We start from the raw sequence: 15898 nt of genomic DNA, 5'->3' as shown, positions 1-15898 counted from the left end.
ACACTTTCAAAAGAAAAGTTGAATATAAAACCAAACACACTTATACTTTGATTCACTTTCTGCAAACTGCTTGAATATTCCCAGGGGCAATGGAATAGTAGATAAAATATAATTGAGATTAGATATAATTTAGATTAGATAAAAGGAAGAAGTTTTTTTACAATGATAGTGGTGAAACACTTGACCAAGTTGCCCAGAGAGGCAGTAGATCCTGCACCCCTGGAAATGTTCAAGGGCAGATTGGAAGGGACTCTGAGGGACCTGACTGAGTTGAAGATGTCCCTGCCCATGGCAGAGGTGTTGGATTAGATGACCTTTAAATGTCCCTTCCAAGCCAAATCATTCTATCACTGTATTTTGTGTTTCCCTTACGATATGGAACAACTGGATGGATGTAAACAATATCAAACTGTAGAGCCAGGAGCTACAGGACCACTACAGCTGCCATCTGTGTCTTGAAGGATTTTGATTCAGTTCTGGTCAAGCAAAATTGCTGTAGGACACATATCTCAAAGCCCCAAAGTTAGAAGGAAGAACACATGCAAACAGAGCTATTTCTTTTTAGTGCTGGAAACACCTTTCCAAAGCAGTAAAACTGGAGAAAAGGTCACACAGAATCACCAAGGTTGGGAGAGACCTTCAAGATAATCTAGTCCAACCACCAACCCAGCAGCTCCATAATCACCCCTAAATGACATCCTCAAGTGACACATCCTTGTGCCCCTTGAACACTGGCAGAGATGGTGACTTGCCTGGCCAGCTTGTTCTAATGCCTGACCATTCTCTCAATGAAAAAATTTCTAATATCTAATCTGAACCTCCCCTGGGACTACCTGAGCCCATTTCCTCTTGTCCTGTCACTTGAGACCTGGGAGAAGAGAATGACTCCCACCTCCTTTCAGGCAGCTGTAGAAAGCAATAAGATCTCCCCTTTTCTCCAGGCTAAACAGCCCCAACTCCCTCAACTGCTCCACATCAGACTTGAGCTCCAGACCCTTCTCCAGCTCCATTGCCCTTCTCTGGACACACTGTAGAACCTCAACATCCTTTTTGAAGTGAGGGGTCCAAAAATGAACACAAGATTCGAGGTGTGGCCTCACCAGTGCTGAGTATGGGGGTCAATCACTGCCCTGGTCCTGCTGGCCACATTATTCTTGATACAGGCCACTGTCCTTGATATGCCCACAGAGGGCATTTGAACTTTGGATATATTTTTAATATATTTTATATTGAAGGAAAATACTGACTGCTTTGAAAGAAGTTCCTTATACCACCCCTAATTCTCATGGAAACCACAGCAAACAACTACCAGTCAGTGGTCTCTGTACAGTTGCTCTAGGATGTCAGAAGTAAAGATCATTCTTTAGTGTCAAAGGTAATGCAACTAATAGAAAAAGAAGGAAAAGGGAAAAAAAAAAAAGAAAAAAATAACTTGGAAGAAATTATTTGATTTTTTGACAATGTGTGAATTGTGTTTCTCTGAATACAATGAATATAAACACTTTTCCACCACTGAGGACTTGCCAATGGATATTAACATCTGGGACAGTTCAGCTCATGCCTGATAAAGTAATTTGCAATCCTAGTTAAGGCAGCTGCAGTCCTATCTGAAAGAAACATTCAATTATAGCTTTTTTCCACTGTGGTGACAGCCTGAGAAGGGAAATATATCAACACCAAAAGCTCAAAAAATACCCAGCATTATAAAGACAGGGAAGCAAAATTATTAAAAGCAAATCGAGTTTAATCCACAGAACAATCAGAGAAAGAAAAATTACCAATATCATGTAAGTCAGGGAGAGAAGCTGTGGGGATGTTTTCCAGCTGAGTCCTCCACGTGATGTTCACTCCCAGGCGATCCACGCTCAGGCACTCGACATAGACAGTGGAATCATCACACATGGAAACAGAGCCAGTTGTTCCAAATGCACTCACCTTGAATGCAGAATTAAGTGAAATCACAGTTAGACAACCTGAGAACTTATTCTTGACTTGCCCTATTCATTTGCACTGTGCTATACTGAAAGTAACACTGTGAAAAGGGGCTGTAAAAACAGAAGCAAGAAAATTTAATTTTAGCAAGCCATACACTTACTGTAAGAATAGTCAAAATATTCTATTCCATTGAAACAACTTTTTAACAAATATTGGGCTGGTGTGACATGACTTTTATGGCTGGAACTAAACTGATCTGATGATGTGGTCTGAGACTAAACCTCTTTTCCCACTCACTCATATGAGAGTGCTGCCAATCCTGACAGATTTCATGGCCTATTCCATTCTTCCACATTTCTCAAACAGGCAAAGGTCTATGTTGTGTTTCACTTTTTTTTTTTTTTATTATTTTTAATGCAACACAAAACCCAACCAAAGAAAACAAAAACAAACCAAACAAACAAAATCCACCAAAAGGAATTTAAATTACCTGGAGGTGACATAAACCACGAGCCTTCAATTCATCTAAAATAAATATCTGGAATGCCTGGAGTAATCCAGAGTAGTCAGAAGTACATGTCTTCTCAGGAGGCAGGCGTAGTTGAAAGTGTGTTTGAGCTTGGACTGTCTGAAATAACTGGAGCTCTAAAATGAAGGAGAGAGGACATTTAGTAACCTCACTAATGAGGAACCTGACCTTCAGAGGTACTTTGAGAAAAGACAACATTGATTTGACATTCTCACTTTACATCAAAAACATCTCCCCACTTTCAGATGAAACCAGTAGAGCTGTCAGTAGTAAATAACAAGCAGCAAGATAATAACAAGCACAAGCTTGATAAATATAAATGTTGTGCATTAGAGAAAAAAACAAGTGGTACACTTACATAATAATGAAGAGCTATTTTACACTGGAGCACTAGCTCACAGAAGGATAAGGACAATCTGGATCATTATTGATACTTTTTCATAAACCTTAGCAAATAAGAAGTTCCAGAGAACAATATGAAAGCTGACATTATGTCAATACTTAGAAAAGAAACAGAAAGACAGGAATTATTGACCTGTCGATTTTCACTTCCCTTACATGCAATCATGAAAACACTTCAATTAAAAAAAGAATTAGATGATGAAAGAAATTAATACTAATGTAAATGGGATTTTGGAAACCCAGCTTGTCAAACTAACTGGGAGTAAGTTTTAGTAGACAATAAATTTGCAGAATAATGGTGTTGCTATGGATGTCTACAAGAGCTTTCTGAATTTTTGATAGAAAACCCAAGTGATGCTAATCACACAAATTGATGATAAATTGTGAGCTCATCAATCAGAAAATAAAAATCTATTTTATCAGTTTTTAGCAAGAAAAAATGTAAATTTCTTGTCTCCCCTGGAGTAACACTGATCCCAGGCCCCATGGAGGGTTTGTTATCTCAGGTTCAGGCCAACAGCAATGCGGTCATTCCACCTCCAAGTGGAGCTGGCTCTTATCCCACCAGGCTGGACAAGCAGCAGAGCTCTCCCTCATTCAGCTCCTCTGCAGGCCCTCCATGCATCACATACAGGGGTCACTGCTGGAGCACAATACCTCACCCCAAAAAGGAGCATGAGAAAGCCTGGGGAGCTTCCAAGGAGAATGGCAGATGGACACAAACCCCTGCTCCTTCCTGCAAGGCACAAAGCCCTTTCCCTGCTTAGTTTCTCAGAGAGTATTTAAAGAGCTGATTTAACCACAGTCTCTAGATGTATACATAAAGAACAGGAAACATGATTTTTGAGAGTGAGGGTAATTATCCATTGGAACAAATTACTAAGTGTTGTGGTGAATTCTCCATTATTGTGAAGTTTGTTCAATCACCTTCTCATGCATTGGGAATTTCTTCTCTCTCCTTAAAACCATGCTCTATTCCAAACACAAATTACTGGGGCAAGTCCATGGCTTACAGTAAACTTCACAGCAGATTGCCACACACTCCCCTCTGTCCCTACAAAGTTATCCCACTGCCATCAGGAAAACATGAAAGTTATTTCATAACATGCTACAGAAACCTCACAAACACAATCACAAACAGACAAAAATTTCAGTCTGAAATGAAAAGTTTTGCATTTGGAATAGAAGAGTTTAACCCATTCTGAAGACTGTTTAATGGGAGTAACCTATTCTGGAAGTGAAAAGTAGCTTCAAATTTGGCAGGAAGACCTGCATTTCTCAAAGTTCAACACTGGTACAAATTGCCATTTTGACCAGAATGTATGTCTTTTTAAAATAATTGAAAAGGCCAACACAAATATTCATTTACATGAGCTCTGAATGGACATCCAATTCTTACAAGATTTAAAGTGCTATTTTTTTCTTGAAAGCAAAATGTTTTGAAAAATACCAGAAGTCAGCCAAAAACTACAACAATAATCCTTAAGAACACACTGCTGCAAAAAAGATGCAGAAGTAACAGTGACTTGATTATGCAAATAAACAGTCAAGTTCTGCCAAATTCAAACATCTGGCACTCATCTGTTCTTCCAGGGCTAAGTAGTTCCATCAGAATCACTTATGGTGCCAGCATCTTTTAACTAACAAGAAAAATCTGCATATAGATTGAATAGCTATTTATAGCTCTATTATTACAGGCAAGAGGGACAGTTTCTGGCACAGGGGCCAGCCAAGAGCCAGAGGTGAAGATGGCAGAAGACAGAACACATCTTCTGCACCTCAACTTAGCCACTCCCCTATAACTTATGGTTGTTATTCACACAGTATTTGTGTGATAAAAGCTGATTTTTGCACTGTTTACACTGCTCTGAGCCCTCCCCAGGCCCCAGAAGATCAAACCAGATCAGATCAGATCAGATCAGATCAGATCAGACATACTCTGGCAGGCCTGGAGCAGAGGGGAAGCCGAGACCCAGCGCCGCTGCCGTGCGTCGCACTGGAATGAGGTGCTGGGGGTGGCACTGTGGAAGCCCTGGCGACACAGGAGCTGGCACTGCTGGATGCTTGGAGCTTCCCCAGGGATGTTTTCACAAAGTACAACCCCATTGGCAACTGCTGAGGCACCAAATGGCAGAGCACACTGCGGACCTGCAGGCACGGGAGAAAGGGGAGATGTGTTAGGGGCCATGATGACTTCTAGGACAAAGTCCATAAATCCCTCACATCCAAAGATTCAAACCTAGACAGCACCCTGTGCCCTTCCCACTCATCAGCTTTGACCTGGTTTGAGGGCAGTTTGGTTCAGTTTACTGAAGCTGATGGAAAGACAGATATTGACTGTGATGGGTAATGCATCAGGCCCAGGAAGGGACGTGCATGGTTTCTAGGAACAGATACATTTTGAACAGTCATGACTAAATTTCAGCAGGAAATGAGAAGGAGACTTCTAACCAATAGCAGAACAAACCTTTATAGAAGATATCCATCTAACCAACAGCAGAATAAACCTTTATAGAAGATATCTAGTGGAAACACGCAGGGCCAAATAAACCTCAGTTCACCTTAGACTGAAGTTTGAAAGGTTTGAGATCAGGAACTCGTGACTGTGGTGTCTGCAGCAGCACCAAGATGTTTGTAGTGACCAGTAGGGCAGAAGGGCAGAATATACATTATATATATATACATATATATACATATATATATATATATATATATATATGTAATAAGTCTGTTACAGTGGGCTAGCAGGGTTTGAATGACTGCACTCTATATATATATATATATATATATATATATATATATATATATAAAGAGAGAGAGAGAGAGAGATAGAGAGAGAGAGAGTGCAGTCATACTGCAGCTACTGTAACAGACTAATTACAGTGATAATTAATTTTTACTAATCAGTACAGGCCAACTACTTCACTCAATATTAGCCAAATACCAACTTAATTGCTAAATATATACAGTAATAGTTAAACACTTGTTAGTTCCAGAGCTACAAAACATAAGAAGAAAAAAACAACTTCCTCACTTATAAATAAATACAGAGAAAAAGATGTTATCATATCATACAATTCACTTGCTTGGTGTATATATAGATCATTTTCCAAATTACAGTGCTCAGATCAGACCTAAACTTCCTGATCATTGAAGGGAGGCAAACACTGATGATGGTTCAGGTCTGAGCCCCATCCCTCTCCCCTTCTGATGGAGATTAATTCCATAACTAAGCAGCCAATTCATTTAAAGATCAATATAATATATCTTGTATTAAACTTTCAGTTAAAGTATTAAAACACTGCAGGATGAATCTCGAATCCAATGTGTGCAGTACATCTTTGTTTTCCAACTCTAAGCATTTCAATGCCAACAAAAAAAAAAGCTTTCATATCTGCCTCTCTGAATTGCCAAATGCATATTTTTATCCAAGTCTCCTTTACAGCAACTTTTTTGCAATAACTCTGTAAATGGGGCCACTGCATTCCTTCTCTTCACTCATTGACTCCATAGCCAGACTCTCTCAGTAAAGGTGGAAACCTGGAATCCTTGCTTAGCAAACTTCAAATAAATCTCCCAAGCTTTTAGGACCAGAAGGTATCTCTGTAAAAGAGATAGTAATACTCACCCTGGCTGTTAAATTACAATAATATAATCTTTATACAGAGTATTTAAAAATCAGTCTGTGGTTTCTTAATTGCTCTGGCATGTTTCTATATCCAGCAATTTGTATCCAGTCTCAGCTGAAATGGGCTACAATCTCTTACTGCCTGTTCCATTGAGATTTGGTGTGGGAGCCAGGAAAATACCCAGCCCCCAAAGCAGAAGTGATCAATGGTTTCCTGGTGTGGTTCAGAGGTTTCAATTCACCATCAGTAACTTGCTCATTTATCCCTCTACAGATTACACTTCATTTACTATTTACTAAGCCCGTACCATTTTGTCATTGTTCTGTTTCTTGGTCCTGTAGGAGTGAATCAGAATCCAGATGAATCTAACACTTCCTTCATAGGTGTTTCCAAAGATTTTCACAAGGAAAATAACAACTCCAGGACCTTCTCTGGAAACCCCTCTCCTCTAACTCTACTCAGAGTTATGGGAAATGGGCATGAGGATGGGAGATGCAAGAGGACTGCTGGGATACTTGGCATTGTCTCTCCAGTGCATGCCAGCTAGAAGAAGCTGCATTCTACCTCTTATGGAAGTGATTAAAGTAATGAAAACCTCCTGGCATGTACTGGACACTCTGAGTTATTACTTTCTGTTTACAGCTGTCTGTTCTGATGCTGGAGGAGAAATTTATCATATTTTCCCACCACAACAGCTTATTTTGCTGAAAGGCAAGATCTCCAGAGTAGCAGTATAGTACTCCTTTTTCCTTTTTTCTGAACAATTATTACTAGAGGCATAAGGCTGGGCAGACTGAGGAGAAAACTAACTTTTGATTCCTTTATTTTTTACACAATAACTACGTTGTGTATCATGAGAAGTTCCATCCCTATTTCAAAATCCAGGGAATTATTTCAATCTTTATGCAGAAAAAAATGAATAGCTTTCAGTAAAACCAGGTTTCCATTATATTTTCAAAGCAGTTCTCCTTCTCACTCAGTATTTTAAAAAGAAAGGTCATGAATCACTATTAGTCATTATTTTCTCTAGGAACAGTACAGGATGGCAGCAGCACTGTACTTGTGATCAGCTCTGTTTCTCTGAAGAGCTAAAAACCTGCCTTGGATGGCTACATTCAGGTGACTACACCACCCTACTTTGGAGCTTATCTCCTCAGAGCTCAGTTGGCATCTTCACACAACCCCACAAGCATGGGGCAGATACAGCCATAGGGTCTCCTGCTGGCTTCTCATAAAATCTCATCCTCAGAAATCTCTATTGATACAAGAGAGTGCAAAGAAAATTATTGCCAAGTTGGCTAGCAGTTACCTAGTTGATAAAAACCTTGCAGGCAATTGGGTTGACACATTCAGGTATTTTACAATAGAATTGTAGAATCATTAAGTTTGGAAATGACCTGTAAGATGATTGAGTCCAGCAACTAACCCAGTACTGTCAGCTCCACCACTAAACCATGTCCTTAAGTGTCACATCTTCCATTTGGTCAGTGAGCACAAGCCTGTGTTGATCTTTATACAGCAGAATCACAAAAGGAAACTGAAGCAAATTATGTGGTCTTGTTTCCCTATTTTTTTTTCAACCCTTCTCCCCCAAAACCAACAAAAAACCTGAAAACAGCAGTTGAAGTGACAACTGTTGAAGGTTTTCTTTTTACATCTCTACTTCCCACTAATCATTACATTTTGGAGCATAGCCTTGTAGAAAGTTTAATTAATTTTGCTTCACTTCAGTGATGGGAAAATGCATAAAGGACATTACAAATTAAATTTATCCAAATGTCTCCCATTTGGATGTCTCACTGGAAACCATGAGTGAATTCCAGTGCTTCACAGCTCTGGTCATTCAGGAAAAATTCTGTGAATATGCAATGTTTTGGCACATCTTTTACACAATTCTGGTCACAAGCCAAGAGTCAGAATGGCAGAAGCATACATTTTTCAAATTTTATTTTAGTCAGCTGAATGGGTTTTAATCCCAGAGCCAGCTCACACTGGAGCAGGTTCAAGTTTGCAGCAAGCTTTTCAGATTAGCCTTATAGCTGGGTTTCATAGCTCAAATGGTTTGATTCAACCAATTTTATGAATTAAAAAAGTCAAGGATCCATTCCATTCTCATTTTTCCCCTCGCAAAGCACCTGAAGATAATCAGACAGCATGCCCAGGCAAGTCTGAAATCTGCTGTAAGACAAAGATAAGCATGTTGTTTGAGAAAAAATCTCTAAAGGTCTGAAGAAATAAGATTAAATTCAAGTAGGGAGTGGAAAAATTTAGGGTCTGGGTTAAATTTCAGGCCTGGATTTGCTCACAAGTGAAATGCCTGAAGCAGGAACTCACTTGCACATTGCGGTCTTGCCCCATTCACTCGTGTCCCTGGCACCTCTTCTCCATTGCCAAAGACACACCAGCAGCTCTCCTGCTCCTGGCTGCACTGCACAGGGGAGAAACTCCCCCTGGGCCCCTCACACTGGGGGATGTCTCCTCTGGCAGCTTCTCGGGAAACCACTTTGGACTTCAGCAGGTTACAGAAACTGGGACCTGCAAAGAGAGAGATTCTTTGCAAGATACACAACAGAAGACAACAAAGTGACCTAGAGACTTTAGCAGCAGTGCTTCCAGCTTGTTTTAATAGGAAGAAAGAAGAGTGACCTCAAAAACAAATAATTTGTTTCATTATAGAAGTGGGGAATTTACTTCTACTAGAAAAAAAAAAAAACATATTTTTTCTAAAGATTTAAGTGCAAATGATATTCTTCTAGAAAAACAGTTGGAAAAATGCTGTTATTTATTTTTCATTTATATATATATATTTTTTTTTTACAAATGTGATGGTGTATGATTTAGCAGCTCCTACTTAGGAGACAAAAAAAAAAATCAAGTTAGAAAAATTTAGCTTTTAGTAAAAATTTTTGATCAAGGTAATTTTAAATGTAATGATATGATAATTTACATTTTTAAATAGTTAAAATGGTGTTAAGAAATCAAAAATTAAAAAATGCATAAAAGTCTATTCATAAGTTTGTATAGGCTGTTTTATTTCTGGTGTTACGAAAGTAAAGGGTAACAATTCTCAGATACCCTTTCAATGTTGCTGTGCTTTGTATGAACCCCATCACTGAGGAATTAAACTATGAGCCTCCCATGGTTCACAGGCAGCATTCTGAAAAGGAAAGTGCACATGCTGCAGAGCATGAGGGATCACAGGCAGGGGGCAAAGCATTACTCACACTCAGGATTGCCATCCAAGTCTTTGCTGCCACGCTGGAATATTTCTCCTGACACAGGATCCACACACCAAATATCTGTGTCAGATCTCTGCAGCACAGTGTATTCTCCTGTCTACAAAGAATTAGGGAGCTGTCACTGCAGAGCAATGTGTTTTAGTACAGACACACCAAAGTCCATACCCCAAAGATTGGTTAAAATGCTTTATTATGTTTACACTTGTCCATTACTAAAACATATTGAAAAGAAACACAAAATACAGTCTAACTAATTTAATAGATAGACCAGTCCCTGAGAGAATCAAGAATCATTTAGGTTGGAAAAGACCTCTAAGATCACTGAGTCTAACCATTAAGCAGGATGTAGGCTAGAAGTCCATTGACATAAAGTTCTGATAACATCCTAGCTTGAAATGTTTTCAAAAAATCTGAAATGTGGAGCTTCAAGATACGATTTAGTGGTGGACTCAGCAATACTGGGGTAGGAGTTGGACTTGATCTCTGCAGTCTTTTCCAACCTAAATGATTATGTGATTCCATATGATAATGGGTCTATTACATGAAATGTCTATTCCTTGCCTGTCTCTCTCCTGCTCACTGCCACATTTTGAGAGCATCACAGACCCTGGTTTTTTGGGACATGTGCACACAGCTCCCCCCTACATTGTCATTCTCTCACAGCTCAGGCAGAAAGAGCACCACAAATTAAGATGTGCCTTTAAAGCACAGCTCTGAAAGAGCACCAGGCAGTCAATTAAGATGTGCCTTTAAAGCACAGCTCTGAAAGATGTGCCTTTAAAGCACAGCTCTGTCAGTCAATTAAGATGTGCCTTTAAAGCACAGCTCTGAAAGAGCACCAGGCAGAGCCAGCCTGTGGGAGGGAAGGGTGGGCAGGCACAGGGCTTCCTGTCCCCAGTCTCCATCTCAAAGCTATTTAAATTCTGCCTTCTGCAGGGCAACACCAGCTGTTAGTTTTGTCTTACCCTCTTCTTTCAGGTTAATAGAAATGCACAAGGGGGGCTTAAGGAGCATGGACAGAAAGTGTGTGTGCGTGGTGTAAGCAAAACTGCTTCCTCCCTCAGTCATGTGAAATCACCTCAAGGCAGCTGGGGATGAACAGATCAGCTGTAGAGGTGTCCAGCTTTGCACTGCTCTGTCTCCAGCTGGAAATGAGTGCATTGCCTTGAGATCGCTGACATGAAGTGCGGCCTGTCAGAGGGAAAACATTTTTAAAATAAAATCGAATTTCAGGCCCAAGCAAGAGAAAGAGTTACATCACCAGCTCCCTCACACATCTGCATTAGGCACTGCTACAGTCTCAGGCAGGGCCACCAACAGTAGAGGGTCCACTCTCAAATCATGCAAGCCAAAATCACACACAATGATATTAAATGAATTAGCAAAAATATAATTATTTTTACTTTTCTTGGAATGGCTAGAAGCAAGCCTTACTTCATGCATATTAGAATTTCCAATAAATATTAAAATTTGCAAGAACAGGTCAAGACAAATATTTAGGAAGAAAACCCAACTGACATTTGGGAAGTTCTGCTGAGCGTGAGACCAAGGAATCCATGACATAACGACCTCTCTCATCCACACACCAGCAGTGACCTGGCCAGGGAAGAAAAGCAGCTTCATTTCAGATGTGGTACTGCTGTGTGCTTTGTTGCATGCTAGGAAGATTTTCACCCTCAGTAGCTCTATAGGAAGGGGTCAGTAAATCCAAGCACAGCTATCCAGGGGTAAGTAGAGCACACCTGAGAGCAGTGGTACAAATGGAAATGTAGCAGCTCTGGTGACACTCCCCCACTGCAGCCCTATCACCTACTCCCAGAAATTTGGCCTCATCCACAAACTTGCTGAGGGTGTGCTCCATCTCATCATCCTGGTCATGAGTGAAGGCATAAGGCAATACCAGCCCCTGGACCAACCCACAGGGAACACAACTAGCAGCAAGCAACTGAATATCTATTGATTTTTGAGTCCCAATGAGCTTCCACTTGAGTCCAGCCAATTTACACACATCTTGTAGACCACATCACCTTCCTCCAGTCTGACGACTACTGGTTTTCTATCTTTTAATTAGAATTCTTAGGTTTTTGCTATGTTCTGTTTGGGTTGCTTGGAGTTTTTCTTTGTTTAGACAGCTCAGAGTGTCTTGTTAGGAATTGCTCACCTGTGCTCTCATAGCACTGAGTTGGCTCCCAGTTTCCCAGGCCATCACACTGAGGGATGTAAGGGAAAAATCCCAGCTGTGCTGCTTCCCCAGCAGAACTCTTTGAAGTAAAGTGGCTCTGCCAGTAGAAGCGCAGGACTATAAAAGAGAAGTAAAAAAAAGCTCTAGTGCCCATATAGGATATATAAAATGCACACATTTGCAAAAATCTGGATGTTCCCTATACTTCAGAAGACAAATTAAGAGATGTTTTAAATACATAAATTAAGTGCCCAGATTTTATATTTGCATTGTGTCATCCATATGAGACAACTGAAATCAATTCCTAGGGGACAGCTCAATGACCCTGATTAATTTCACCTGCTGAGTCCCACCTGCTTTTCAGCAAAGATGCATTTGACATCAAGTGCTCTTGCACAGATTCTGGGCATGACTCCATTTAGTGCAGCCCTCCTCTCCCTTCCTGACCCACCTGACCATGCAGCCAGCTGCAGAGCAGAGTCAGTGCCTGACAGCAGCTTCTGGGAGATCTCTGCCTCCAGCCCGTAGGGCCCAGCGGGGCGCAGGAGGTCCCTGTCCATGAGCTGGATCCCCTTTGCCAGCAGGAAGCTCTCTCCAAAGGCAAACTGGGACCCATTTGAGGCCAGGATGAGCTGCTCGGCCTCCTCCATAAATTTCATGGCTTCCTGCTTCACACCTTCACATATACCAGGGCCTGTATTAAAAAGTATATATTAATGAAGAGTATATTAATGACTTTCATCCAAATCCAGTCAATATTTGCATGTGAAAACTAACTGGTCTTTAATTAGCATTGCCTGTTTCCTTCTGAAATCAGTGTTGAATTGCATAACGAAACAAACAAAGGAGACTTGCCAGTGTTCAGCTGTTTAACAGCACAAGTCTTAGAGTGCCATAAGTCACACAAACATTCTCCATGCCCTGAGCCAAAGGCTTGATGTTTTTACATCCTTATTGGTTACAAACTGAGTTAATATGTCTCTACAGAACATCGACTCAGTTGCTGCCATTAAAAAATGTGGATAATCACAAGTGAGAGTCAGAAAGGAAAATGAAGGTTAATCCTTTGGGTCTGGAGTAGCAGCTGGCACTTGGCCTGTCCTCTCCACACATCTACTGACCCAGAAAGGGCACTTCAATGCACTGAACCAGCTCCATGAAAGCTGCTCCTCCAAAATAACTCTGTTAATCTGCTTCGTCCCTTTATTCCCCACTTTCCCATAGAACTGGAACCTCCACCAGTTCATTGTCCTGTCTCTTCTTCGCAGCTGCAAAAATACCATGTGATGAGAACAATTTCAGTGATGGCATTTATAATACAGGTCACCTGCTGGACTAACCCCAAAGAGGGCCCAGCACCTTTGGAGGAGGTGTTGAGACAGAGAGCTTACTGAACTTCCATGCTGGCCTCAGTGACTTCTAATCACTAGTGACTTCTAATGACTTCTAGGGGACATTTGTTACTCTTGACCACTGTTATTCTAATAAGAAACAGTAAAGAAAATCCCTCTTGCTTAATTTTAAGGCACTCTTGAAAGTCATTTACATTACAGTGTAATCCTGATTTTTCCATACAACTCTTCACACATTCTAATATCCTTTACCACCTGGATAGGTATCTTCTGCAAAAGCATTATATGTCCTAACTCCAAATTATAAAATTTACTCAAACTTGATATGGAACTTTATTTTTCCTTATTCCCAAAGCTCAGCCATCACTTATTTACTGGAAAAGAGTCACCCTACTTCTGACATCCCTGGAAAAGAGTCACCCTACTTCTGACATCCAACGATAATGGCAGTGCTGATGATCTTTCTGACAAGTTCTTGTTGGCTACTTTACAGCAATTGAAAGGACTTCCCTCTCTTGTGGCATAACATAAGAGACCAGAAAACACTCCTACTTACATGCCATTAATTGTAACTTACATGCTGGAACCTGGTTCACTCCTGCCTTTGTTCCTTCCAGCTCTCCTCCTTTGCTGTCAACACACCAACAGTCCCGAAGTTCAAAGTGGCCCAAAGGAGCACTGAAATCAGTGTAGGGTCCTGGGTAGTAGCTGAGCTGGTCAGTCAGAAGCTGCCAGAATATGTATGGGTCCAGCAAAATGTTCTCTGATGCACTGGTCAGGTTTCCCTTCAGCACCTGAGGTGGGAGATCCGTGAAGGAGGAATACATGGAGAACATGGGGAAGACATTCTGGTGCCCAGCCTCATACAAAGCTTCAACAAAAGCTGAAAAGTCTCCAGAGGATGCCTCCTTATACCCAGCTATTATGTCCAATAGGTCAGGAACAGGCAGGGGCTTGCCCTCGTTGTTCTCTGCAATCCACCTTTGGTACCACTCGAAGGCTTGCTCGGGGGGGCCACTGCACTGCACCTGCCTCCAGCCACCCTCATCATCACACTGAGGGACATGAAGGCTGGACAGCTGGGGCACAGCTCTTGGATCTGACAACAGCAGCTTCACAGCCCTGAGAAACTCCTGACCAGCTGTGACTTGGCAAGCACTTGGGCCTGGGAAAAGAAAAACATGCACATCTTCTGAATGCACTGAAGATATACAATAGCCCTGTCCTCTAGTACAATAAACACCACTACTAAAAATTGGTCACTCAGCCCAATAATAACAACATTCCTTGCCTTTTACTAAGAGGGCTTAGCATTATTAAGGTCCCATGCTGAACCAGGGTAAGATTTCCAGAGGGATGTGAGCCCTCCAAGATGAATACAGATATGTTTTTTTTTTAAATCTGTGAGTACATTAGGCACTTGTATTTCTTCCTGGAGGGCCAGGTGTCACTAAATGCCTTCCTGAATCTGTTTTCACAGATCAGGTATTTTCAGATATACATGGTAGTCGAGTTGTTACTTGTTATTCAGCCAGTCAATGCAAAAGCAACCATCTGAATAGTGGGATAATTTTATTTCCCCTTGAACTGAACCCGAATCTTAATACTGTGTGTCCTCTCTTCCCACACTCTACAGAACATTGGTGCTGAATATAAAAAAAACATCCCTCAAAATACTGGAGTGAGTTTGGTTTGGAAGCCTTTCCTGCCATCTCCAGAGCCAAATTTCACTTTGACACCAAGCAGCTCTGCAGACTCAGCCAACCATGGGAGTTCATCTTCTTTTGAGCACCAGAGAATTCTGAACCTTCTTATTTTGGATTGTACTTCAGATGAGTTAGATATAAATCCCCTCTCAATTCAGATTATTATAACAAACTTCCCACTACTTCTGCAAACTACTATTCAAAGGAGCTCCCCCACTATGCACCATTCTCAACTGCTGGACACTGCTATTTCCCCCAAAATGAGAATCAGGCTCTCCTCTTGGTCTATTCGCCCTGTTGATGTGTTGTTGTCAGTTCACAGAAACTTGAAAGACAAGTATTCACTGCCTTTGTGCTTACTTCCTTCTTCATATTCCATTTTTAAAAAGGGCAAGGAGAGGCAGTTCATAGTCTATCAACCTGATATCAGAAGTCATTTGCAGCTCACCTTTTTGGCCTGACTTTGTGACTTATGAAAAACCTACCAGCCATTAAATCCCCCCTTTATGTTTGGAGTCCTGTGATATCTTACCAATTTGAGGATATATTCTTGAGCTAAAAAGGCTAAATCAAGTTCATAGTGCAAGGCACTGAAAATCTTAAGTTCTTATGAAAAGATGAGCCAGTGACCATGCCCAGGTGCCTTGGTCTGGAAGTAAAAGGGCTTTTTTTTCACTAGGCAGGGGTCACATTCAGTTCCACAGATGCTTCAGGTCTCCAGGGCATCATGGATGTTACACACTCCAGCTGCACACTGAGGTAGAGACATGACAATGACACGTTCAGGAGCCAGGCAAAACCTCAGGCTCCTCTGCTTTGAGTGTGCCCACCTTACACCCTGACCACCTTTAGGACTGGGGATATCAAGGCTGACACACACTGTAAAGCTGGCTTGCCTTCCTGTAAGGAGATGTTTGCATACAT

At 41.1% G+C, this 15898-nt stretch overlaps 1 protein-coding gene across 1 annotated transcript in view; it reads right to left on the bottom strand.

The window, feature by feature from the left end:
- The window catches only part of TG (thyroglobulin), a 146716-nt gene that overhangs the window by 113303 nt on the left and 17515 nt on the right, over positions 1–15898 (bottom strand). Inside the window, exons 10-19 of the mRNA XM_071421983.1 lie at positions 13846–14433; positions 12368–12610; positions 11896–12033; positions 11253–11330; positions 10813–10925; positions 9720–9831; positions 8830–9030; positions 4805–5014; positions 2426–2580; positions 1779–1935 (exon numbers count right to left, since the gene is read on the bottom strand). Of these exons, the coding sequence (XP_071278084.1) occupies positions 1779–1935; positions 2426–2580; positions 4805–5014; positions 8830–9030; positions 9720–9831; positions 10813–10925; positions 11253–11330; positions 11896–12033; positions 12368–12610; positions 13846–14433 (1995 nt within the window). The remainder of the gene's footprint in view (positions 1–1778; positions 1936–2425; positions 2581–4804; positions 5015–8829; positions 9031–9719; positions 9832–10812; positions 10926–11252; positions 11331–11895; positions 12034–12367; positions 12611–13845; positions 14434–15898) is intronic.

This window comes from Agelaius tricolor, unplaced genomic scaffold, assembly GCF_023055355.1.
Source record: "Agelaius tricolor isolate 1412-34295 unplaced genomic scaffold, bAgeTri1.0.p SCAF_2, whole genome shotgun sequence".
NCBI classification, from domain to species: Eukaryota; Metazoa; Chordata; class Aves; order Passeriformes; family Icteridae; genus Agelaius; species Agelaius tricolor.
The sequence above is the reverse complement of the archived record's forward strand: the minus strand, read 5'-3'. Positions and strand labels throughout refer to the sequence as shown.